The 25,599-nt window shown below is 42.0% G+C and overlaps 1 protein-coding gene across 1 annotated transcript in view; it reads left to right on the top strand.

The window, feature by feature from the left end:
- The first annotated feature begins 11,039 nt into the window (after positions 1 to 11,039).
- The window catches only part of EPHX4 (epoxide hydrolase 4), a 125,637-nt gene continuing 111,077 nt past the window's right edge, over positions 11,040 to 25,599 (top strand). The window contains exon 1 of the mRNA XM_056523155.1: positions 11,040 to 11,615. Within this exon, the coding sequence (XP_056379130.1) occupies positions 11,370 to 11,615 (246 nt within the window). The 5' untranslated portion in view covers positions 11,040 to 11,369. The remainder of the gene's footprint in view (positions 11,616 to 25,599) is intronic.

Raw genomic sequence — 25,599 nt, 5'->3', positions numbered from 1 at the left:
TCCATAATAAAAAGCTGTAACATCCATAATGTCGATGTGGTGTAAGAATACTGCCCGGGGCTACAGACGGAGTCGGATCTACTGCGTTTCGCCAATTAAAGTGACAGGTTTGCGTCTTTATATAATTTATTTATAGGACTGAATAGTGTCTGCACTTCGGTACCTTAAAGGGGTACTCCGCTAAACACATCTTATCCCCTATTCAAAGGATAGGGGATAAGATGTCTGATCACGGGGGTCCCGCCACTGGGGACCCCCTGGGATTTTCGTGTAGCACCCGGCATTCTAAACAGTATGTTTAGAACGTTGGGTTTCCGCAGCTGGAAACAGACATCATGCCGTGCCAGGATCCCTCGTGATGTCACTCCACACCCCCACCATTCATGTCTATGGGAGGGGGAATGATGGCTAGTACATAGCCGCCATGCCTCCTCCCATAGACATGAATGATGGGGGCGTGGTGGCTGGCATCACCAGTCATTGGGCACGGAGCCGAATGACAGGGGTTCCTCAGCGGACCCCCTCGATCTAACATCTTATCCCCTATCCTTTTGGATAGAGGATAAGATGTTTTCAGCGGAGTACCCCTTTAAATCGTCAGGATACATTTTAAACGTCCTGGGCAATCTATAGCCCAAGAATTGTTCAGAGAGTCACGGATTACCGGTAGTCCTACGATCTCTGTCTGATCACGTCTCTGAGCAATTCCCGGTCTATGAGATGTTTTAAAGGGGGTCGTCCCAGATTATAATCTATCACCTATGGACAAGATAGGTGATAAGTATCTGATCATAAGAAGTGGGGCGGGGGGTCCCTTGTCTCCAACGTATTATTCGAGACATCACTCCATTCACTCACTAGAGGACTGCTGAAGATAGCCAAGTGCTGCAGTCCCATATCTCAGTCCGTGCCATAGTAAGCAGCCTGTATACTCAACAAAGTCTGTTTTCATGGAGGTCCCAAAGACGAGACCCCCTACTGATCACCTATACTGTGGTTCTTCCTTTCTCTACTTTCTTTCTCGAAATTACTGCAAATCCCAGCTAAGACCTGACCTCAAAATAAATGTAAATCCCAGACCAGACCTTAAAATTACTGCACATTCCAGCTAAGACCCCAGACCTGACCTGAAAATCAATGCAAATCCTAGACCAGACCTTAACATTACTGCAGATTCCAGCTCAGACCCCAGACCTGACCTCATAATCAATGTAAATCCCAGACCAGACCTTAACATTATTGCAGATCCCAGCTAAGGACCCAGACCTGACCTCAAAATCAATGCCAGTCCAAGATCAGACTTCAAAATTACCGTACTGCAGTTTGTAGAACAGACTCCAGACTAGAGCTAAAAAAAGATGTAGATACCAAGTCAGAACACCGACCACAACTTAAAATGCAGACCAAAGACCTAAGGGTTAATGCAGATCACAGAAGAGACCACAATATATACAGTGGGGATCAAAAGTTTGGGCACCCCAGGTAAAAATTTGCATTAATGTGCATAAAAAAGCCCAAGGAAAGATGGAAAAATCTCCAAAAGGCATCAAATTACAGATTAGACATTCTTATAATATGTCAACAAAAGTTACATTTTATTTCCATCATTTACACTTTCAAAATAACAGAAAACAAAAAAAAATGGAGTCTACAAACGTTTGGGCATCCTGCAGAATTTATAGCATGCACTGCCCCCTTTCCAAAGCAGCGACCTGCCAGTGTCATGGATTGTTCTCAATCATCATCTGGGAAGACCAGGTGATATCAATCTCAAAAGATTTTAAATGCCCAGACTCATCTGACCTTGCCCCAACAATCAGCACCATGGGTTCTTCTAAGCAGTTGTCTAGGAATCTGAAACTGTAAATAGTTGACGCTCACAAAGCTGGAGAAGGATATAAGTAGATAGTAAAACGTTTTCAGATGTCAATATCCTCTGTTCGGAATGTAATTAAGAAATGGCAGTCATCAGGAACAGTGGAAGTTAAAGCAAGATCTGGAAGACCAAGAAAAATATCAGACAGAACAGCTCGCAGGATTGTGAGAAAACAATTCAAAACCCACGTTTGACTGCACAATCCCTCCAGAAAGATCTGGCAGACACTGGAGTTGTGGTACACTATTCCACTATAAAGAGATACTTGTACAAATATGGTCTTCATGGAAGAGTCATCAGAAGAAAACATCTTCTACATCCTCACCACAAAAATCAGCGTTGAACTTTGCAAATGAACATATAGACAAGCCTGATGCATTTTGGAAACAAGTTCTGTGGACCCATGAGGTTAAAATTGAACTTTTTGGCCGGAATGAGCAAAGGTACGTTTGGAGAAGAAGGGGAACAGAATTTAATGAAAAGAACCTCTGTCCAACTGTTAAGCATGGGGGTGGATCAATCATGCTTCGGGGTTGTATTGCAGCCAGTGGCACAGGGAACATCTCACGAGTAGAAGGAAAAATGGATTCAATAAAACTTCAGCAAATTTTGGATGCTAACTTGATACCATCTGTGAAAAAGCTGAAGTTAAAGAGAGGATGGCTTCTACAAATAGATAATGATCCTAAACACACCTCGAAATCCACGGGGGATTACATCAAGAGGCGTAAACTTAAGCTTTTGCCATGGCCTTCACAATCTCCTGACCTCAACATAAATGAAAATCTATGGATAGACCTTAAAGAGCAGTGTGTGACAGACAGCCCAGAAATCTCAAAGAACTGGAAGACTTTTGTAAGGAAGAATGGGCACAGATACCTCAAACAAGAATTGAAAGACTCTTGGCTGGCTACAAAAAGCGTTTACAAGCTGTGATACTTGCCAAAGGGGGCAGTACAAGATAACTCTGCAGGGTGTCCAAACTTTTGCAGACGCCATTTTTTTGTTTTCTGTTATTTTGAAAGTGTAAATGATGGAAATAAAATGTAACTTTTGTTGACATATTATAAGAATGTCTAATCTGTAATTTGATGCCTTTTGGAGATTTTTCCATCTTTTCTTGGCTTCTTTATGCACATTAATACACATTTTTACCTGGGGTGCCCAAACTTTTGATCCCCACTGTATTCAGACTTTAAGTCAGACCCCTGACCGGACCTCAAAATCAATGCAAATCCCAGACCAGACCTTATATTTAATGCAGATCTTACAACAGACCCCAGACCAGACCTCGAAAATGTATGCAGATCCCAAGTCAGGCTGGGTCCACACTACGTTTTGTCCCATACGGGAGCGCATACGGCAGGGGGGAGCTAAAAGCTCGCGCTCCCGTATGTCACCGTATGCGCTCCCGTATGTCATTCATTTCAATGAGCCGACCGGAGTGAAACGTTCGGTCCGGTCGGCTCATTTTTGCGCCGTATGCGCTTTTACAACCGGACCTAAAACTGTGGTCAACCACGGTTTTAGGTCCGGTTGTAAAAGCGCATACGGCGCAAAAATGAGCCGACCGGACCGAACGTTTCACTCCGGTCGGCTCATTGAAATGAATGACATACGGGAGCGCATACGGTAACATACGGGAGCGCGAGCTTTTAGCTCCCCCCTGCCGTATGCGCTCCCGTATGGGACAAAACGTAGTGTGGACCCAGCCTCAGACACAGACCAGACCTTAAACTTACTGCAGATCCCAGCTCAGGCTCCAGACCTGACCTCAGAATCAATGCTGATCTTAGAACAGACACCAGACCTTGTAAAAAGGCAAGTTAGACCGGAAATCATGTCTCAAAATGAACACAATCCCAGACCAGACCCCAGAATTAATGCAGATATCAGAACAGACCCCAGACTAGATCTAAAAATAAATGTAGATACCAAGTCAGAACACAGACTTGACCTGAAAATGCAGACCCCAGACCAGACCTCAGGATAAATGCAGATCACAGATGAGACCGCAAAAGAAAACCAGTAATGAAAAATATATTCTTTATTTAACACATATGCAATTTACAGACATATTAAAATATAGAAATAAATAAAATCAAGGCACAAGAACAATTGCAGAAAAGTGGAGAAGGAGCAGCAGGTACAGATACATGGAGTCCAGGGAGAATGTGCTTATAAGCAGAAATAGGACCAAGAGCAACAGGCACAAAGCCAAAGTACACAGTAGATCAATTGGTATCAAATATACAAGAAATCTCTTAAAGGGGTACTCCACCCCTAGACATCTTATCCCCTATCCAAAGGATAGGGGATAAGATGTCAGATCGCGGGGGTCCCGTTGCTGGGGACCCCCGGGATCTCGGCTGCAGCACCCACCTCAACGCTGGAGGCTTCGGATCCCTACCATGCGAGTGGAAGAACGTGATGTCACGACTCCGCCCCCGTTTGACGTCACACCCCGCCCCTCAATGCAAGTCTATGGGAGGGGGCGTGACAGCCGTCACGCCCCCTCCCATAGACTTGCATTGAGGGGCGGAGCGTGACATCAAACGGGGGCGGAGTCGTGATGTCACTCTCTTCCACTCGCATGGTCGGGATCTGAAGCCTCCAGCGTTGCCGGAAGCCATTGAGGTGGGTGCTGCAGCCGAGATCTCGAGGGTCTCCAGCAGTGGGACCCTCGCGATGTCTAGGGGCTGAGTACTCCTTTAAACAAAGTATAAATGCCAGAGTAGGCAAAGAAAAACAAAAGATAAGTAACATCCTGCCATGCACTGCCTACCTACCACCTCTAACCCCAACGTACCTTTCGCTTGTTGTTGGAGCCAACATTGGCCACACTAATATATTTTTGATGTGTTTTTATTATGGACTCAAATATAATGGAATGCAGTGGAATTTCATGGATGGAATGGGTGTAGGGTGTCTGCAGGACTGGCTCCAGGAATTGTGGTTGATGCAAACAGCTGATTAGACAATCATTTGCTTTTATCCTGTTCAAAGCCATATGATAAGCCTGGCACCTGAGTGATAAGAATGGAGGTGAGTGTTACCTCCAATAATATAAGCCATAAAACCAGCCCCTGCGGTGTGGGATACAATGGACTGCGAATCATCCTGTTAGGCCACCAAGGTGTGATTCTCAAGGAAACTTGGACATCTGTCAACACAGTATGGGACAACAAAGAAGACCCCCCACTCAAGAAGACATCAAAAGGACAAGAACTGATTGCAATGCAAATAAACTGTAACTGTTCTGATTGGCCATGGATATGTCTTGGGATGGGCAATGTATGGGTTATGTGTGTGGATGACTGCTATACAGTATATTGTTACTTATAGGATGATGAGATAGTGAGAGAGCACTTCCTTCCCCCTTCCTTTCACCTTCCTCTCTTCCTTGCACCCCTATCCCTTAATTAGTTAGGATCCCCCTTTTGTATTTATATGTATAGCTTGTAATAAACCCCTATAAAGATCCAGTTGTCCTCAATCAAGTAGTCAGGCACCCCAAAAACAAAGCAGTTTCTACACTTGTGCTTCGTCACGTCACACGCCCCCCGATGAAGCACAAGCGAGATGTATGTTGGGGTTGAGGTGGTAGGTAGGCAGTGCATGGCAGGATGTTACTTATCTTTTGTATTTCTGTGCCTACTCTGGCATTTATACTTGTTTAAGAGATTTCTTGTATATTTGATACCAATTGATCTACTGTGTACTTTGGCTTTGTGCCTGTTGCTCTTGGTCCTATTTCTGCTTATAAGCACATTCTCCCTGGACTCCATGTATCTGTACCTGCTGCTCCTTCTCCACTTTTCTGCAATTGTTCTTGTGCCTTGATTTTATTTATTTCTATATTTTAATATGTCTGTAAATTGTATATGTTTTAAATAAAGAATATATTTTTCATTACTGGTTTTCTTTTGTGGGTGTATGTATCTCAAAAAGAATGCAGATCCCAGACCCAACCCCAAAAATTTATGCAAATCCTAAATCAGACCTCAGACCAGACCTCAAAATTAATGCAAATGCCAATTCAGAACCCAGACTAGATCTCAACATGCAGACATCAGACCTCAGGATCAATTCTGATCCCCAATAAGACCAAATATATTCAGACAACAGACCTCAAAATTAAAGGGGTACTCCGCCCCTAGACATCTTATCCCCTATCCAATGGATAGGAGATAAGGTGTTTGATCCCAGGGGTCCTGACCCCGAACCCTCCACTATCTCTGTGCAGTATGTTTAGAACGCTGGATTCTGGTGGCTGGGGGTTGTGACATCATGCCACGCCCCCTCCATTCATGTGTATGGGAGGGGGTGTGACGGCCATCACGCCCCCTCCTATAGACATGAATGTAGGGGGCGTGACTATGATGTCAAGACATACTGTTTAGAACACCAGGTGCTGCATGGAGATCGCGGGGGTCCCATTGGCAGGACCCCCGTGATCAGACCTCTTATTTCCTATACTTTGGATAGGGGGTAAGATGTCTAGCTGCGGAGTACCCCTTTTGATGTAGATTGCAGAAATTAAATAAGACGCCCATGTAAAAATATTGGGCTATTTTTGCGGTGTCTTGTTCCAAATGGGCGTACAGTTACACAGACACACAAACTATGCCCACCCCATCCACAGTGGGTGCCCCCTGTAATGTACAACCAACATACCGCTGCGATTGCCCAGAATCAGATACAATCCATTTAACCCACTACCACTAGACGCAGCAGTCAGTAGCCACCGTGGCATCTAGGTGGTCCAGCAAATGAGCGTGCCATGGCTGCGAATGGAGACGCCACTGGTACCACAAACACTAACTGGCGGCCCCATAACTAGAAAATATACTCACCGGACACTTTATTAGGTACACAAATAGCAAATCAGCCAAATACATGGCAGCAACTCAATGCATTTAGAAATGTAGATGTGGTCAAGACAACTTGCTGAATTTCAAACCAAGAATCAGAATGGGAGAAAAGAGGTATTTCGGTGACTGTGAATGTGTCATGGCTGTTGGTGCCTGATGGGCAACCGGTCTGAGGATTTCACAACCTGCTGATCTACTGGGATTTTCACCCCAAACCATCTCTAGGGTTTATAGAGAACGATCCGAAAAAGAGACCATGTCCAGAAAGGGGGGGGGGGGGGGGGGTGTTCAATGGCTTGTTGATGTCAAAGGAGAATGGGCAGACTGGTTTGAAAAGCAACAATAACTCAAATAACCACTGGTTACAACCAAGGTCTGCAGAGTACCAGCTCTGACCACGCAACATGTCCAACCATGAAGCAGATGGGCTACAGCAGCAGAAGACCACCCCTGGAGCCACTCCTGTCAGCTAAGAACAGGAAACTAAGGCTACAAATCACACAGGAACCAAAACTGGACAATCTGAATCTGGAAGAACGTTGTCTGGTCTGAGGAGTCTCCGTTCCAGCTGTGACATACAGATAGGTCAGAATTTGGTGTAAACCACATGAAGACATGGACCCATCTTGCCTTGTATCAGTGGTTCAGGCCAGTGGTGGTTTAATGGTGGGGGGGACGTTGGGACCACCATTTTAGAAACTATTGCAGGCATTGGAGATGGTTCTCATATTTATAACCGGGATATGACTGCGCAAATGTTGTTGACAAAGAATATTTAGTGGGAGACCGGATCCATCAGGCTGGAAGTGGAGAGGAATGACAGATGGTGGGAAAAAAGGATCCACATAACTACAGGTCACAGGAGGGAAATGCAGAATGCGCTGAACAGACGGGTGGCAGACGTGACAAAAAAAGGCACACTTTCCACCGCCAACAAAACTCCGCCCCCTTACACGTCTGCATACAGACAGCAATATGCAGCGCAACCTAGTGCAGTTACCTGGGGCCTGGGGTTGTTCATGTTCCAGAAAAATATAGCAGCTTTCTTTCAAAAAACAGTGCCACATCTGTTCTCAGGTTATGTGTGGTATTACAACTCTATGTAGCGCACCTAGTTCCTCCGGATCTTGGCAGATCGTATCAGCGTTGTGCATCGCTAGCCACTCCCAGTGACGGGGCACGCCTCTGATTGGAGCCTTAGACGCCGGGAACAGGTGAATGCAGGTATGTAGCGTGTGTTAGTTTAGCACGGCCGCCATCGGAGCCGCATGCGAGGTGCGAAAATTGCACTGTAAGACAGTAAGGAGACCAAGCTTATGAAAGGTCCCTGAGGATATTGAGCGAGTGAAACGCGTTGGGCCCTTTATGGATATATGATATGATACGAAGGAGCCACCAGTCGTCATGTACCAGTATGCAGACGCTCGGACGTGGATCAAGCACCTACGGACACAAGCGCATCCTTATCCGTATATCTACATTACTATCTGGGGACATTGGAAACCACCTAGTGTGGGAACTACTTAAATGTACTCCTGAGAATCTGCCTGGAGATATAGCCGTATATCACATTGCAACTTGTATTCATTAATTCAGCAATAGAAAATGACCACACTAGTATATACTCACAGTGCTATTTTTCGGAGCTACTGATGGACGGCAATATATACCCAAGTGTGTAATCTGCGAGTGATTATATGGCGTAGTGTGAACAACCATCAAGGATCTTTATGGACTGTATATTGGCACAATAGGAGATCAGGCTTGTGTGCTGTAAATGGCCTTTGTTAATGTGGACAATATTAGTCCTATCTGGAGTAACTGCAGTATTTATACTAAGATAGGCTGAATTTACCGTATTTTTCGCCCTATAGGACGCACCGGCGTATAAGACGCACCCAATTTATAGGTGCAAAATCTAAAAAAATAAAGATTTTGAACCCAATAGTGGTCTTCAATCTGCGGACCTCCAGATGTTGCAAAACTACAACTCCCAGCATGCCCGGACAGCCGTTGGCTGTCCGGGCATGCTGGGAGCTGTAGTTTTGCAACATCTGGAGGTCCGCAGATTGAAGACCACTGCATAGGAGGTAATACTCACGTGTCCCCGCCGCTCCGGACCCGTCACCGCTGCCCTGGATGTCGCTCCATCACTGTCGCCGTGTCCCCGTCTCTCCGGAACGTCTGGGTATCCTGGGTATCCTCGACAGCCAAAGGCTGTCCAGGCATGCTGGGAGCTGTAGTTTTGCAACATCTGGAGGTCCGCAGATTGAAGACCACTGCATAGGAGGTAATACTCACGTGTCCCCGCCGCTCCGGACCCGTCACCGCTGCCCTGGATGTCGCTCTATTGCTGTCGCCGTGTCCCCGTCGCTCCGGAACGTCTCTGCTGCCGGCCGGGTATCCTCGCTCTCCGTCGCCACCATCACGTCGTTACGCACGTACGCGACGAAGTGATGACGAGGAAGGAGAGCGCCGGCCATACAGGGGATCCCTGAACGGAGAAGACACCGAGGAGGCAGGTAAGGTCCCTCCCGGTGTCCTGTAAGCACTAACCTGGCTATTCAGTCGGGCTGTTCAGGACCGCCGCGGTGAAATCGCAGTCTGTGCCGAAACGCGTGTCAGCAGTGAAGACCCAAAACCGTAATGTAAATGGAATCTTAAAGGGGTACTCCGGTGGAAAACATTTATAAAAAAAAAAATGAACTGGTGCAAGAAAGTTAAACAGATTAGTAAATTACTTCTATTTAAATATCCTTCCAGTACTTATCAGCTGCTGTATGCTCCACAGGAAGTTCTTTTTTAAATGTATTTTCTGTCTGACCACAGTGCTCTCTGCTGACACCTCTGTCCATAGTAGGAGAAAATCCATGTAGAAAACCTCTCCTGCTCTGGACAGTTCCTGACATGGAAAAAAAATGAAAAAAAGAAAAGAACTTCCTGTGGAGCATACAGCAGCTAAGTACTGGAAGGATTGGGATTTTTAAATAGAAGTAATTTACAAATCTGTTTAACTTTCTGGCACCAGTAGATTTAAAAAAAAAAAAAACAATGTTTTCCACCGGAGTACCCCTTTAAGATGATATGCAATAATAAATGGTATTAACTGTTTTAATAATTTGAATGTCTGCTGTAAAGACAATGGTCCTCCAATAGGTGGCATCATTTAGGGCAGTGTCCCTGAACCTGTAGCTTCTCCAGCTGTTGCAAAACTACAACTCCCAGCATGTCCTGACAACCAAAGCTTGTAAGCCAGTGTTTCCCAACCAGTGTGTACCTGCAGCTGTTTCAAAACTACAAATCTCAGCATGCCCAGACAGTTGCTAAACTACAAACCCCAGCATGCCCTGACAGCCAAAGCTTGCAAGCCAGTGTTTCCTGGCCAGTGTGCCTCCAGCTGTTGAAAAAAAACTGCCAGCATGTCCTGAGCCAAAGCTTATCAGTGTTTCCCAACCAGGGGGCCTCCAGCTATTGCAAGACTACAACTACCAGCATGCCCGAACACTTGCAAAATTACAAGCCCCATCATGCCTGGACTGACAAAGCTTGTACGCCAGTGGTTCCCAACCAGTGTGCCTACAGCTGTTGCAAAATAACAACTAGCATGGCCGGACAGTTGCTAAACTACACCTCCCAGCATGCCCAGACAGCTAAATCTTGCAGGCCAGAATTTTCCCACCAGTGTATGCCTCCAGCTGTTGCAAAACTACAACTTCCAGCATGCCCAGACAGTTGAAAAACTACAACTTCCAGCATGCCCAGACAGTTGCAAAACTACAACTTCCAGCATGCCCAGACAGTTGCAAAACTACAACTTCCAGCATGCCCAGACAGTTGAAAAACTACAACTTCCAGCATGCCCAGGCAGTTGAAAAACTACAACTTCCAGCATGCCCAGACAGTTGCAAAACTACAACTTCCAGCATGCCCAGACAGTTGCAAAACTACAACTTCCAGCATGCCCAGACAGTTGAAAAACTACAACTTCCAGCATGCCCAGGCAGTTGAAAAACTACAACTTCCAGCATGCCCAGACAGTTGCAAAACTACAACTTCCAGCATGCCCGGACAGCCTTCGGCTGTCCGGGCATGCTGGAAGTTGTAGTTTTGCAACAGCTGGAGGCACACACTGGTTGGGAAATACTGGCCTGCAAGATTTTGCTGTCCGGGCATGCTGGGAGGTGTAGTTTAGCAACAGCTGGAGGCACCCTGGTTGGAAAACACTGTTGTAAATTGCAGTTTCAGAGCTACATGTTGGGAATCTCTCTGATTCTGTAAACTATAAAGCAGTGATGCAGGGTCACGTGTCCGGTCTGTCGGCTCCTTCATCCTCAGAGATGAGTGACAGGAGCTGCACAGTAATGGCCTCCATCATCCCCTCTGTCTCTTCTGAATCTCTGCTCCTGAGATTCTCCTGGATGATCTTCCTGCAGATTATGGAGTGACACTCGTAGATCTTCCTCCTCAGCCCTTGGTGCAGTGCCACTTTAAGCAGATGCAGTCCCCTTTAAGAGGCAGCCTCATCCGCAGGAGCAGCCCTGGTCCTCCTCCTCCTCCTCCTCCTCCTCCTGCTTTTCTTCCCCTGTTTCCATGACTTCTCGCACAGCTCTCCTTGGCACATGCCCGGGCACAGTATTGCGCTCCTGGTGGACACTATGTTGGCGCTGCCCGGCTGTCTGCGCGCTGCGGCTTTCTGGGCGCTCGTCTACACCTACTGTCTGCTCTGCGGCTGCATTGCGCTTCTCAAACTTTTCTACAGCATCCTGACCAGGCCGAGGAGGACATTCAGGAGGACCCCCAGGGAGACCACCCCGAGCTGCCTCAATGACCCCTTCTTGGGCACACACTGCTATGTCCGGATCAAGGTAAGACCCCCCAATACTGCCCTGTACCCCCATATACCACCCTATACCTCCTTCAACCCAAAATACTGCCCTGTACCCCCATATACCACCCTGTACCTCCTTCAACCCAAAATACTGTTTTGTGCCCCCCATATACCACTATGTACCTCCTTCACCCCAAAATACTGCCCTGTACACCCATATACCACCCTGTACCTCCTTCAACCCAAAATACTGCCCTGTACCCCCATATACCACCCTGTACCTCCTTCACCCCCAAAATACTGCCCTGTACCTCCCATATACCACTATGTACCTCCTTCACCCCAAAATACTGTCCTGTACCCCCCATATACCACTATGTACCTCCTTCACCCCAAAATACTGTCCTGTACCCCATATACCACTATGTACCTCCTTCACCCCAAAATACTGTCCTGTACCCCCCATATACCACTATGTACCTCCTTCAACCCAAAATACTGCCCTGTACCCTCATATACCACCCTGTACCTCCTTCACCTCAAAATACTGCCCTGTACCCTCATATACCACCCTGTATCTCCTTCACCTCAAAATACTGCCCTGTACCCCCATATACCACCCTGTATCTCCTTCACCTCAAAATACTGCCCTGTACCCCCATATACCACCCTGTATCTCCTTCACCTCAAAATACTGCCCTGTACCCCCATATACCACCCTGTATCTCCTTCACCTCAAAATACTGTTTTGTACCCCCCATATACCACCCTGTACCTCCTTCACCTCAAAATACTGTCCTGTACCCCCCATATACCACTATACCTCCTTCACCCCAAAATACTGCCCTGTACCCCCATATACCACCCTGTACCTCCTTCAACCCAAAATACTGCCCTGTACCCCCCTCATCCCCCAATACTGCCCCGTACCCCCCCTCATCCCCCCATATACTGCCCTGTACACCCCTCATCCCACAATACTGCCCCTTACCCCCCCTCATCCCCCCATATACTGCCCCTTACCCCCCCTCATCCCCCCATATACTGCCCTGTACCCCCCTCATCCCCCAATACTGCCCTGCTTGCCCTTCACCCCACAGCTTGTACATATAGACCCCCCCCCCCCCCCCCGTGCCTCCTCTTCATTGTTACAACTGCTGTAGCGCTCGGTACAATGTGTCAGGAAGACATTGACTTCTCTATAATGTCCTCTACTCCGGTCATCAATGTCCCTGAAAATCTAAGTCACCCCCCCCCCCCCCAGCTACAATGTGTTTTCTATTTACATACAAAATGCGTAAATATTTCCATATAGAAACATGAAAACACAAATACGGTATTGATACTATGTGACCGCAATGTGTGTATATTACTCCGTCATATATAGACCTGACTGGTGAAGGGATCAGATCCGATATCTTATACACAATGGTTACATAGTATAGAACAGTCAGTATAGTATAAACAATTATACACTATACAAACACTATATACATTGTAGACATAAGTGTCACTATCAGAGTCAGGCTGAAAATATCCTATAGCAGTGGTCTCCAACCTGCGCACCTCCAGCTGTTGCAAAACTACAACTCCCAGCATGCCCGGACAGCCAACGGCTGTCCGGGCATGCTGGGAGTTGTAGTTTTGCAACAGCTGGAGGTCCGCAGGTTGGAGACCACTGTCCTATAGCAATGAAGTCCTTGTATGATAGTATAATACACACAGTTTCCATATAGTATTGATGTTCCCAGGTGTAAATAGAATAAACATTGAGAGGAGCGACCGCACTCACTGCTACAATGTATATTCTATTTATACACTTTACTGACGCTATGTATCAGTACTATGTATCACTACTATGTATCAGTACTATGTATCAGTATTATGTATCGGTACTATGTATCACTACTATGTATCAGTACTATGTATCACTACTATGTATCGGTACTATGTATCAGTACTATGTATCAGTACTATGTATCACTACTATGTATCAGTACTATGTATCAGTATTATGTATCGGTACAATGTATCAGTACTATGTATCGGTACTATGTATCGGTACTATGTATCAGTACTATGTATCAGTACTATGTATCAGTATTATGTATCATTACTATGTATCAGTACTATGTATCAGTACTATGTATCAGTATTATGTATCAGTACTATGTATCAGTACTATGTATCATTACTATGTATCAGTACTATGTATCATTACTATGTATCAGTACTATGTATCAGTACTATGTATCAGTACTATGTATCATTACTATGTATCAGTATTATGTATCAGTACTATGTATCATTACTATGTATCAGTATTATGTATCAGTACTATGTATCAGTACTATGTATCAGTATTATGTATCAGTACTATGTATCAGTACTATGTATCAGTACTATGTATCAGTATTATGTATCAGTATTATGTATCACTACTATGTATCACTACTATGTATCAGTACTATGTATCAGTACTATGTATCAGTATTATGTATCGGTACTATGTATCAGTACTATGTATCAGCACTATGTATCAGTATTATGTATCAGTATTATGTATCAGTACTATGTATCAGTATTATGTATCAGTACTATGTATCAGTACTATGTATCAGTACTATGTATCAGTACTATGTATCAGTACTATGTATCAGTATTATGTATCAGTACTATGTATCAGTACTATGTATCAGTATTATGTATCAGTATTATGTATCAGTACTATGTATCAGTACTATGTATCAGTATTATGTATCAGTATTATGTATCAGTACTATGTATCAGTACTATGTATCAGTACTATGTATCAGTACTATGTATCAGTACTATGTATCAGTACTATGTATCAGTATTATGTATCAGTATTATGTATCAGTACTATGTATCAGTACTATGTATCAGTACTATGTATCAGTACTATGTATCAGTATTATGTATCAGTATTATGTATCAGTACTATGTATCAGTACTATGTATCAGTACTATGTATCAGTACTATGTATCAGTACTATGTATCAGTATTATGTATCAGTACTATGTATCAGTACTATGTATCAGTATTATGTATCAGTACTATGTATCAGTACTATGTATCAGTATTATGTATCAGTATTATGTATCAGTACTATGTATCAGTACTATGTATCAGTACTATGTATCAGTACTATGTATCAGTACTATGTATCAGTACTATGTATCAGTATTATGTATCAGTACTATGTATCAGTATTATGTATCAGTACTATGTATCAGTATTATGTATCAGTACTATGTATCAGTACTATGTATCAGTACTATGTATCAGTATTATGTATCAGTATTATGTATCAGTACTATGTATCAGTATTATGTATCAGTATTATGTATCAGTACTATGTATCAGTATTATGTATCAGTATTATGTATCAGTATTATGTATCAGTATTATGTATCAGTACTATGTATCAGTATTATGTATCAGTATTATGTATCAGTATTATGTATCAGTATTATGTTTCAGTATTATGTATCAGTACTATGTATCAGTACTATGTATCGGTACTATGTATCGGTACTATGTATCGGTACTATGTATCGGTACTATGTATCAGTACTATGTATCATTACTATGTATCAGTATTATGTATCAGTACTATGTATCAGTATTATGTATCAGTACTATGTATCACTACTATGTATCAGTACTATGTATCAGTACTATGTATCAGTATTATGTATCAGTATTATGTATCAGTACTATGTATCAGTACTATGTATCAGTACTATGTATCAGTACTATGTATCAGTATTATGTATCAGTATTATGTATCAGTACTATGTATCGGTATTATGTATCAGTACTATGTATCAGTACTATGTATCAGTACTATGCATCAGTACTATGTATCAGTACTATGTATCGGTACTATGTATCGATACTATGTATCAGTACTATGTATCGGTACTATGTATCGGTACTATGTATCGATACTATGTATCAGTACTATGTATCGGTACTATGTATCGGTACTATGTATCGGTACTATGTATCAGTACTATGTATCGGTACTATGTATCGGTACTATGTATCGATACTATGTATCAGTACTATGTATCGGTACTATGTATCGGTACTATGTATCGGTACTATGTATCAGTACTATGTATCGGTATTATGTATCAGTACTATGTATCAGTACTATGTATCAGTACTATGTATCGGTATTATGTATCAGTACTATGTATCAGTATTATGTATCAGTACTATGTATCAGTACTATGTATCGGTACTATGTATCAGTATTATGTATCGGTACTATGTATCGGTACTATGTATCAGTATTATGTATCAGTACTATGTATCAGTACTATGTATCAGTACTATGTATCAGTATTATGTATCAGTACTATGTATCAGTACTATGTATCAGTACTATGTATCAGTATTATGTATCAGTATTATGTATCAGTACTATGTATCGGTACTATGTATCGGTACTATGTATCAGTACTATGTATCAGTACTATGTATCAGTACTATGTATCAGTACTATGTATCAGTATTATGTATCAGTACTAAGTATCAGTACTATGTATCAGTACTATGTATCATTACTATGTATCAGTACTATGTATCGGTACTATGTATCGGTACTATGTATCGGTACTATGTATCACTACTATGTATCACTACTATGTATCACTACTATGTATCAGTACTATGTATCACTACTATGTATCAGTATTATGTATCAGTACTATGTATCAGTACTATGTATCAGCACTATGTATCAGTACTATTTATCATTACTATGTATCAGTACTATGTATCATTACTATGCATCAGTATTATGTATCAGTACTATGTATCATTACTATGTATCAGTACTATGTATCGGTACTATGTATCAGTACTATGTATCAGTACTATGTATCAGTACTATGTATCAGTACTATGTATCAGTACTATGTATCACTACTATGTATCAGTACTATGTATCAGTATTATGTATCAGTACTATGTATCAGTACTATGTATCAGTACTATGTATCAGTACTATGTATCACTACTATGTATCAGTACTATGTATCAGTATTATGTATCAGTACTATGTATCATTACTATGTATCGGTACTATGTATCGGTACTATGTATCAGTACTATGTATCGGTACTATGTATCAGCACTATGTATCAGTACTATGTATCAGTATTATGTATCAGTACTATGTATCGGTACTATGTATCAGTACTATGTATCAGTACTATGTATCAGTACTATGTATCGGTACTATGTATCAGTACTATGTATCAGTAATATGTATCAGTACTATGTATCAGTAATGTATCAGTACTATGTATCATTACTATGTATCAGTACTATGTATCAATACTATGTATCAGTACTATGTATCGGTACTATGTATCAGTACTATGTATTGGTACTATGTATCAGTACTATGTATCGGTACTATGTATCGGTACTATGTATCGGTACTATGTATCAGTACTATGTATCAGTAATATGTATCAGTACTATGTATCAGTAATGTATCAGTACTATGTATCATTACTATGTATCAGTACTATGTATCAATACTATGTATCAGTACTATGTATAAGTACTATGTATCACTACTATGTATCACTACTATGTATCAGTACTATGTATCAGCACTATGTATCAGCACTATGTATCAGTACTATGTATCAGTATTATGTATCAGCACTATGTATCAGTATTATGTATCAGTACTATGTATCATTACTATGTATCAGTATTATGTATCATTACTATGTATCAGTATTATGTATCATTACTATGTATCAGTACTATGTATCAGTACTATGTATCAGTACTATGTATCAGTACTATGTATCAGTACTATGTATCAGTACTATGTATCAGTATTATGTATCAGCACTATGTATCAGTATTATGTATCAGTACTATGTATCAATACTATGTATCAGTACTATGTATAAGTACTATGTATCAGTACTATGTATCAGTACTATGTATCAGTACTATGTATCAGTACTATGTATCAGTACTATGTATCACTACTATGTATCACTACTATGTATCAGTACTATGTATCAGCACTATGTATCAGCACTATGTATCAGTACTATGTATCAGTATTATGTATCAGTATTATGTATCAGTACTATGTATCAGTACTATGTATCAGTACTATGTATCAGTATTATGTATCAGTATTATGTATCAGCACTATGTATCAGTACTATGTATCAGCACTATGTATCAGTACTATGTATCAGTACTATGTATCACTACTATGTATCAGTATTATGTATCAGTACTATGTATCAGTATTATGTATCAGTACTATGTATCAGTATTATGTATCAGCACTATGTATCAGTATTATGTATCAGTACTATGTATCATTACTATGTATCATTACTATGTATCAGTACTATGTATCAGTACTATGTATCAGTACTATGTATCAGTACTATGTATCAGTATTATGTATCAGCACTATGTATCAGTATTATGTATCAGTACTATGTATCAGTACTATGTATCAGTACTATGTATCAGTACTATGTATCAGTATTATGTATCAGCACTATGTATCAGTATTATGTATCAGTACTATGTATCAGTACTATGTATCAGTACTATGTATCAGCACTATGTATCAGTATTATGTATCAGTACTATGTATCAGTACTATATATCAGTACTATGTATCAGTACTATGTATCAGTATTATGTATCAGTATTATGTATCAGCACTATGTATCAGTACTATGTATCAGCACTATGTATCAGTACTATGTATCAGTACTATGTATCAGTACTATGTATCAGTACTATGTATCAGTATTATGTATCAGCACTATGTATCAGTATTATGTATCAGTATTATGTATCAGTATTATGTATCACTACTATGTATCAGCACTATGTATCAGTACTATGTATCAGTACTATGTATCAGTATTATGTATCAGTATTATGTATCAGTACTATGTATCAGTACTATGTATCAGTACTATGTATCAGTATTATGTATCAGCACTATGTATCAGTACTATGTATCAGTACTATGTATCACTACTATGTATCAGCACTATGTATCAGTACTATGTATCAGTACTATGTATCAGTATTATGTATCAGTATTATGTATCAGTATTATGTATCAGTATTATGTATCAGTATTATGTATCAGTACTATGTATCAGTACTATGTATCAGTATTATGTATCAGTACTATGTATCAGTACTATGTATCAGTATTATGTATCAGTACTATGTATCAGTATTATGTATCAGTATTATGTATCAGTATTATGTATCAGTATTATGTATCAGTACTATGTATCAGTACTATGTATCAGTATTATGTATCAGTACTATGTATCGGTACTATGTATCAGTACTATGTATCAGTATTATGTATCAGTATTATGTATCAGTACTATGTATCAGTACTATGTATCAGTATTATGTATCAGTACTATGTATCAGTATTATGTATCAGTATTATGTATCAGTATTATGTATCAGTATTATGTATCAGTATTATGTATCAGTACTATGTATCAGTACTATGTATCAGTATTATGTATCAGTACTATGTATCGGTACTATGTATCAGTACTATGTATCAGTACTATGTATCAGTATTATGTATCAGTATTATGTATCAGTATTATGTATCAGTACTATGTATCGGTACTATGTATCGGTACTATGTATCAGTACTATGTATCAGTATTTAGTATTATGTCGCATCCTGTTTGTTGGTTTTGGTTTCCAACTCCTCTGAGTTGTCGGGAAAAAATCCACAACAATTCAACAAATTCAGGTTGGAAACCTTTATAAATACGTGGTAAAGCTCAGAAATGTCGGGTTACGCCCCTTTTTCGGGTTTGGGAGAATTCACATCGGGTCCGTCGGGAAAAAATGTTGCATCGTGTCGCAGACTGGCGCACGATGTCTGAGACATGTCGCAGACAAAGATGCGCCAAAAAAACCAGACAAAACAAGTCGGGTTTAGAATAGTAAATGAGGATCTATGTTCGATACTATATATCAATACTGGCCCTGATTTACTAAGAGTGTTGTGTAGGTTTCTTTGTGGGTTTTAATTCCCTACAATTTATTTCCCACGGTATTTACTAAGGTTTCCCTACATTTTCCACTTTCCCTACATTTTGCTTTTTTTTACACCTGTTCTTATCTGTCGGGTTTTCCTCAGCTGAAATCCACCACATTTTATGTGGAAACCTTAATAAATATGTTGGGTTTTTGTAAAAATGTCGAGACCACGCCCCTTTTCTGAGACCAAGACCCCTTTTCCCGGCTGCCACGCCCCTTTTTCGGGTTTTCTTAGCAAAATGGAAATACTTAGAAATTCTGGCGCAGACAGAATTTGTGGCGCAGATTCTGGTGCAGACAGAATTTCTGGCGCAATGCGACAGAATCTGGCGCACAACCCGACAAAACATGTTGGGTTTGCAATAGTAAATGAGGGCCACTATGTATCAGTGTGTGTATTATACCATTATACAAAGACTCGGGATTTTTATCCGGACTCCACTCCTTTCTACAATGTATATTTTATTTACATATAAAATATATATACTCAGAGTTTTTCCGTTTTTGCACTTTCACTTTTTCCTCCTTACCTTTAAAAAATCATAATTCTTTAAATTTAGCACCTAAAAATCCATATGATTGCTTATTTTTTGCGCCAACAATTTTACTTTGTAATGACTTCAGTCATTTTACGCAAAAGTGTACGGCAAAACAGAAAAAAAAAACATTGTGCAACAAAATTGAAGAAAAAACGCCATTTTGTAACTTTTGGGGGCTTCCATTTCTACGCAGTAAATTTTTTGGTAAAAATGACACCTTATCATTATTCTGTAGGTCCATACGGTTAAAATGATCCCCTACTTATATAGGTGATTTTGTCGCACTTCTGGAAAAATCATAACTACATGCAGGAAAATGTATACGTTTAAAATTGTCATCTTCTGACCCCTATAACTTTTTTATTTTCCGCGTATGGGGCGGTTTGAGGGCTCATTTTTTTGCATCGTGATCTAAAGTTTTTAGCGGTACCATTTTTGTATTGATCGGACTTTTTGATTGCTTATTATTCATTTTTCATGATATAAAAAGTGACCAAAAATACGCAATTTTGGAATTTTGAATTTTTTTGTGCATACGCCATTGACCGTGCGGTTTAATTAACGATATATTTTTATAATTTGGACATTTCCGCACGCGGCGATACCACATATGTTTATTTTTATTTACACAGTTTTTTTTTATGGGAAAAGGGGGGTGATTCAAACTTATATTAGGGAAGGGGTTAAATGATCTTTAACTTTTTTTTTGCAATGTTACAGCTCCCTCTAGGGGCTATAACACTGCACACACTGATCTCTTATACTGATCATTGTTATCCCTTAGGATAACATAGATCAATGATTCTGCTGCTTGACTGCTCATGTCTGGATCTCAGGCACTGAGCAGTCAGCGATCGGACAGGTAGGGGCCCTTCTCGTGTGCTCCAGGTGTTCGGGACGCCGTGATCTCGCTGCAGCAGTCCCGAACAGCCAACTGAGCTAGCCGGGCTATGTTTACTTTCATTTTAGACAAGGCAATCGACTTTGAAGGCTGTGTCTAAAGGGTTAATAGCGAGTGGCACCGCGATTAGTGCCGCGCACTATTAGCCACGGGTCCCGGATGTTGTTAGAGGCTGGGCCCGACCCACTATGACGCAGGGCCACACTGTGGCCCCGCATTATAGAACGGTAGTGGACTCGGGGCGTACAGGTATGCCCTGAGTCCTTAAGTGGATATATATATATATATATATATATATCTACACTGCTCAAAAAAATAAAGTGAACACATAAACAACACAATGTAACTCCAAGTCACTGACACTTGTGTGAGATCCCACTGCCCACTCAGGAAGAACACTGATTGACAATCAATTTCACATGGAACAGACAACAGGTGGAAATTATAGGCAATTAGCAAGACACCCCCAATAAAGGAGTGGTTCTGCAGGTGGTGACCACAGACCACTTCTCAGTTCCTATGCTTCCTTGCTGATGTTTTGGTCACTTTTGAATGCCGGCAGTGCTTTCACTCTAGTGGTAGCATGAGACGGAGTCTACAACCCACACAAGTGGCTCAGGTAGTGCAGCTCATCCAGGATGGCACATCAATGCGAGCTGTGGCAAGAAGGTTTACTGTGTCTGTCAGCGTAGTGTCCAGAGCATGGAGGCGCTACCAGGAGACAGGCCATTACATCAGGAGATGTGGAGGAGGCCGTAGGAGGGCAACAACCCAGCAGCAGGACCGCTACCTCCGCCTTTGTGCAAGGAGGAGCAGGAGGAGCAGGAGGAGAACTGCCAGAGCCCTGCAAAATGACTTCCAACAGGCCCCAAATGTGCATGTGTCCACTCAAACGGTGAGAAACAGACTCCATGAGGGTGGTATAAGGGCCCGACGTCCACAGGTGAGGGTTGTGCTTACAGCTCAACACTGTGCAGGACGTTTGGCATTTGCCAGAGAACTCCAAGATTGGCAAATTCACCACTGGGGCCCTGTGCTCTTCACAGATGAAAGCAGGTTCACACTGAGCACATGTGACAGACGTGACAGAGTCTGGAGATGCTGTGGAGAACGTTCTGCTGCCTGCAACATCCTCCAGCATGACCGGTTTGGCGGTGGATCAGTAATGGTGTGGGGTGGCATTTCTTTGGGGGGCCGGACAGCCCTCCATGTGCTTGCCAGAGGTAGCCTGACTGCCACAGGGGTGTGGAAATTTTATAAAAAAACTACTTGTCCACGGGACTAAAATGGAGCAAAATCTACTTGTCCCTCATGACGATCCACTTGTCCCGGCCAATTTTCGCTTTTCCTCTCTCATTTTTTCCTCCTCGCCCTATAATAGCCATAACTACCTACTATAATGGCCATAACTACCTACTATAATAGCCATAACTACCTACTATAATGACACCTTTTAATTTTTCAATAACATATTCTCTGAACCAAAATATATATATATTAGATGAAGTGAAATTGAAATAGTAAAAGATAATTTTGCAGATTTGGTAGTTTTCTTTTCTACGCCATTTACCTTGTGGTCAGATAACATGTTGTTTTAATACTTTAGGTCCCTGATTACAGCAATACCAGATTTCTATAGTTGCCGTCATGTTTTACTAATTTTAAAAAATTCTGAACTTTTTAGAATTTTTTTAATTGCCATTTTTTGACCCCTGTAGCTTTTCTTTCTTCCCCTCACATGCCAGGCTGTATGAGGGATAATTTTTTGCGCCATAATCAGTTTTTTAGGAAAAGAAGGAGGCGTCCAGCACTTGGCAACGGTAAAAACGATTGCTTTATTCTTCACAGTTTAGACACACAATGCTGCGGTAGGGACAACAGTGGACATACCTGCTTCTTCTATTTGAATAATCTGTTTTTTGTATCGGTACCATTTTGGTATTGATCTGACTTTTTAATCGCTTTTTAACTTTTTTTCTGGGGATATTATAAAAATTGCAATTCTGTAGTTTGGTATTTTTTTTTACATTTATCGTACAGGATACATAATGTTATAATTTAATAGTTCTTACATTTACGCACGAAGCGATACCAAATATGTTTATTTTTATTATGTTTACATGTTTTTATATAGGAAGAGGGGGTGATTTGAACTTTTAACATAACAGGGGTTAATGTGTGTCTTTTAAACTTTTATTAAAACTTTTTTTTTTTCACACTTTATTAGACTTTTAGGAGGAATCATTAGATTCTATTGAACTCTATTAATCTGTGAGCTCTGTGATCCATTGATAGAGCCTGGTCCAGCCAGGATCTATCAATGACAGAGCCGGGACAGGAGGAAGCAGAGATAAGCCCTGCGACTACCTCCATAGTGGATCACGCTGCGGGGGGGGGGGAATCCACCCCACTAGCCCACCAGGGAGCATTCACAGGTCCCTTAAGACCCCACTGCTTTGGCAGCGTCGATCTAGAGGGTTAATAGCCAGCCACGGCGATCGCCGCATGCTGGCTATTAGCGGCAGCCCCCGGCTACTGAGAACAACCGGGGGCTGCAGAGTATGGAGCGGGCAGGAGTCCGGAGCCCGCGCCATACATACTGCTGAGCGCCGCATGCTGGCTATTAGCGGCGATGTGAGGTGGAAACTTGCGCCCCGTGCAGACGTGCATCCGCTCCTCCCCTCAGCTCTCCGAAGCTAGAGATATGTGGAGCGAAGCCAGAGGACGCAGGTCTGCACGGGGAAAAAGAAGGCAGAGCAGGGGAGATAGGACGTACACAGCTTCTTATCTCCCCTCCCCCTGCTCTGCATTCGGAGGACACAAGTTTCCACAGCCGGGGGCTGCAGAGTACGGAGTGGGCACGAGTCAGGAGCCCGCCCCATACAGAGCGCTTGTCAGGTCCGGCCCTGCTTGCTTAGCCGGGCTAAGGGCTGGAAAAATTCCCCTGCCCGGTGCCTGAAACTGCATGTCCCAGGCGTTGGGAGATAGGAATTCCACATCCCTGTGCCATTAGGTACCGAGATGAGATCCTCAGACCCCTTGTGAGACCATATGCTGGTGCGGTTGGCCCTGGGTTCCCCCTAATACAAGACAATGCTAGACCTCATGTGGCTGGAGTGTGTCAGCAGTTCCTACAAGAGGAAGGCATTGATGCTATGGACTGGCCGCCCGTTCCCCTGAATCCGATTGAGCCCATCTGGGACGTCTCGTTCCATCCACCACAGACTGTCCAGGAGTTGGCGGATGCTTTAGTCCAGGTCTGGGAGGACATCCCTCAGGAGACCATCCCCCACCTCATCAGGAGCATGCCCAGGTGTTGTAGGGAGGTCATACGGGCACGTGGAGGCCACACACACTACTGAGCCTCATTGGGACTTGTATTAAGGACATTACATAAAGTTGGATCGGCCTGTAGTGGGGTTTTCCACTGTGATTTTGAGTGTGACTCCATATCCAGACCTCCAGGGGTTAATGATTTCCATTGATAATTTGTGGGATTTTGTTGTCAGCGAATTCAACTATGTAAAGAGGAAAGGATTTCATACGATTAGTTCATTCATTCAGATCTAGGATGTGTTATTTAGTGTTCACTTTATATTTTTTGAGCAGTGTATAACTATTTACACCCAAACAAATAATTAACAAAGTAATATACTGACACTATGTTAGGCCCCTTTCACACTGTCTGTATGCTCCGGCAAATTGCGCCGTCAAACTCCCTTTTTTTTTATTTTTTTGAATTTTGCCGGCAAATAACGGAGCAGCTGTTATTTTTGGAGAGAAAAGCCGGAGAAAAAACGGTGCAAGCTCTATTGTTTCTCCGGCTTTTCTAAATCCTAAAATAAAGGACTTCACACTGCCGGAGACAACCAGCAGTGTGAACGTAGCCTTATATACTATGTAACCAGTGTGTGTGTATTTTACCGCTATACAAAGTCTGTTGTAGGAATCCAGCAGCGCGACTCCACACTCATTGCTATAATTTATATTTCATTTACATACACACACATATATATATATATTTATATATACTAGCTGAGTACCTGGCATTGCCCGGTTTTTCCTTCCTAATGCTTGTTGGGGAGAAAATCAACAGAGGAGGAAGCTCATATCCCGTCCTCCTATCCTGTCCTCATATCTCAACCTCATATCCCGTCCTCATATCCCGTCCTCATATCCCGTCCTCATATCCCGACCTCATATCCCGTCCTCATATTCCGACCTCATATCTCGTCCTCATATCCTGTTATCATATCCCAACCTTATATCCCAACCTCCTATCCCAAACTCCTATCCTGTCCTCCAATCTTGACCTCATATCCCATCCTCATATCCCATCCTCATCCCGTCCTCATATCCCGTCCTCATATCCCCTCCTCATATCTCGTCCTCATATCCTGTTATCATATCCCAACCTTATATCCCAACCTCCTATCCCAAACTCCTATCCTGACCT

The sequence above is a fragment of the Hyla sarda genome, chromosome 6 (genome assembly GCF_029499605.1).
Source record: "Hyla sarda isolate aHylSar1 chromosome 6, aHylSar1.hap1, whole genome shotgun sequence".
Lineage (NCBI taxonomy): Eukaryota > Metazoa > Chordata > Amphibia > Anura > Hylidae > Hyla > Hyla sarda.
Note: the sequence above shows the minus strand (reverse complement) of the source record. Positions and strands in the feature narration are given on the sequence as shown.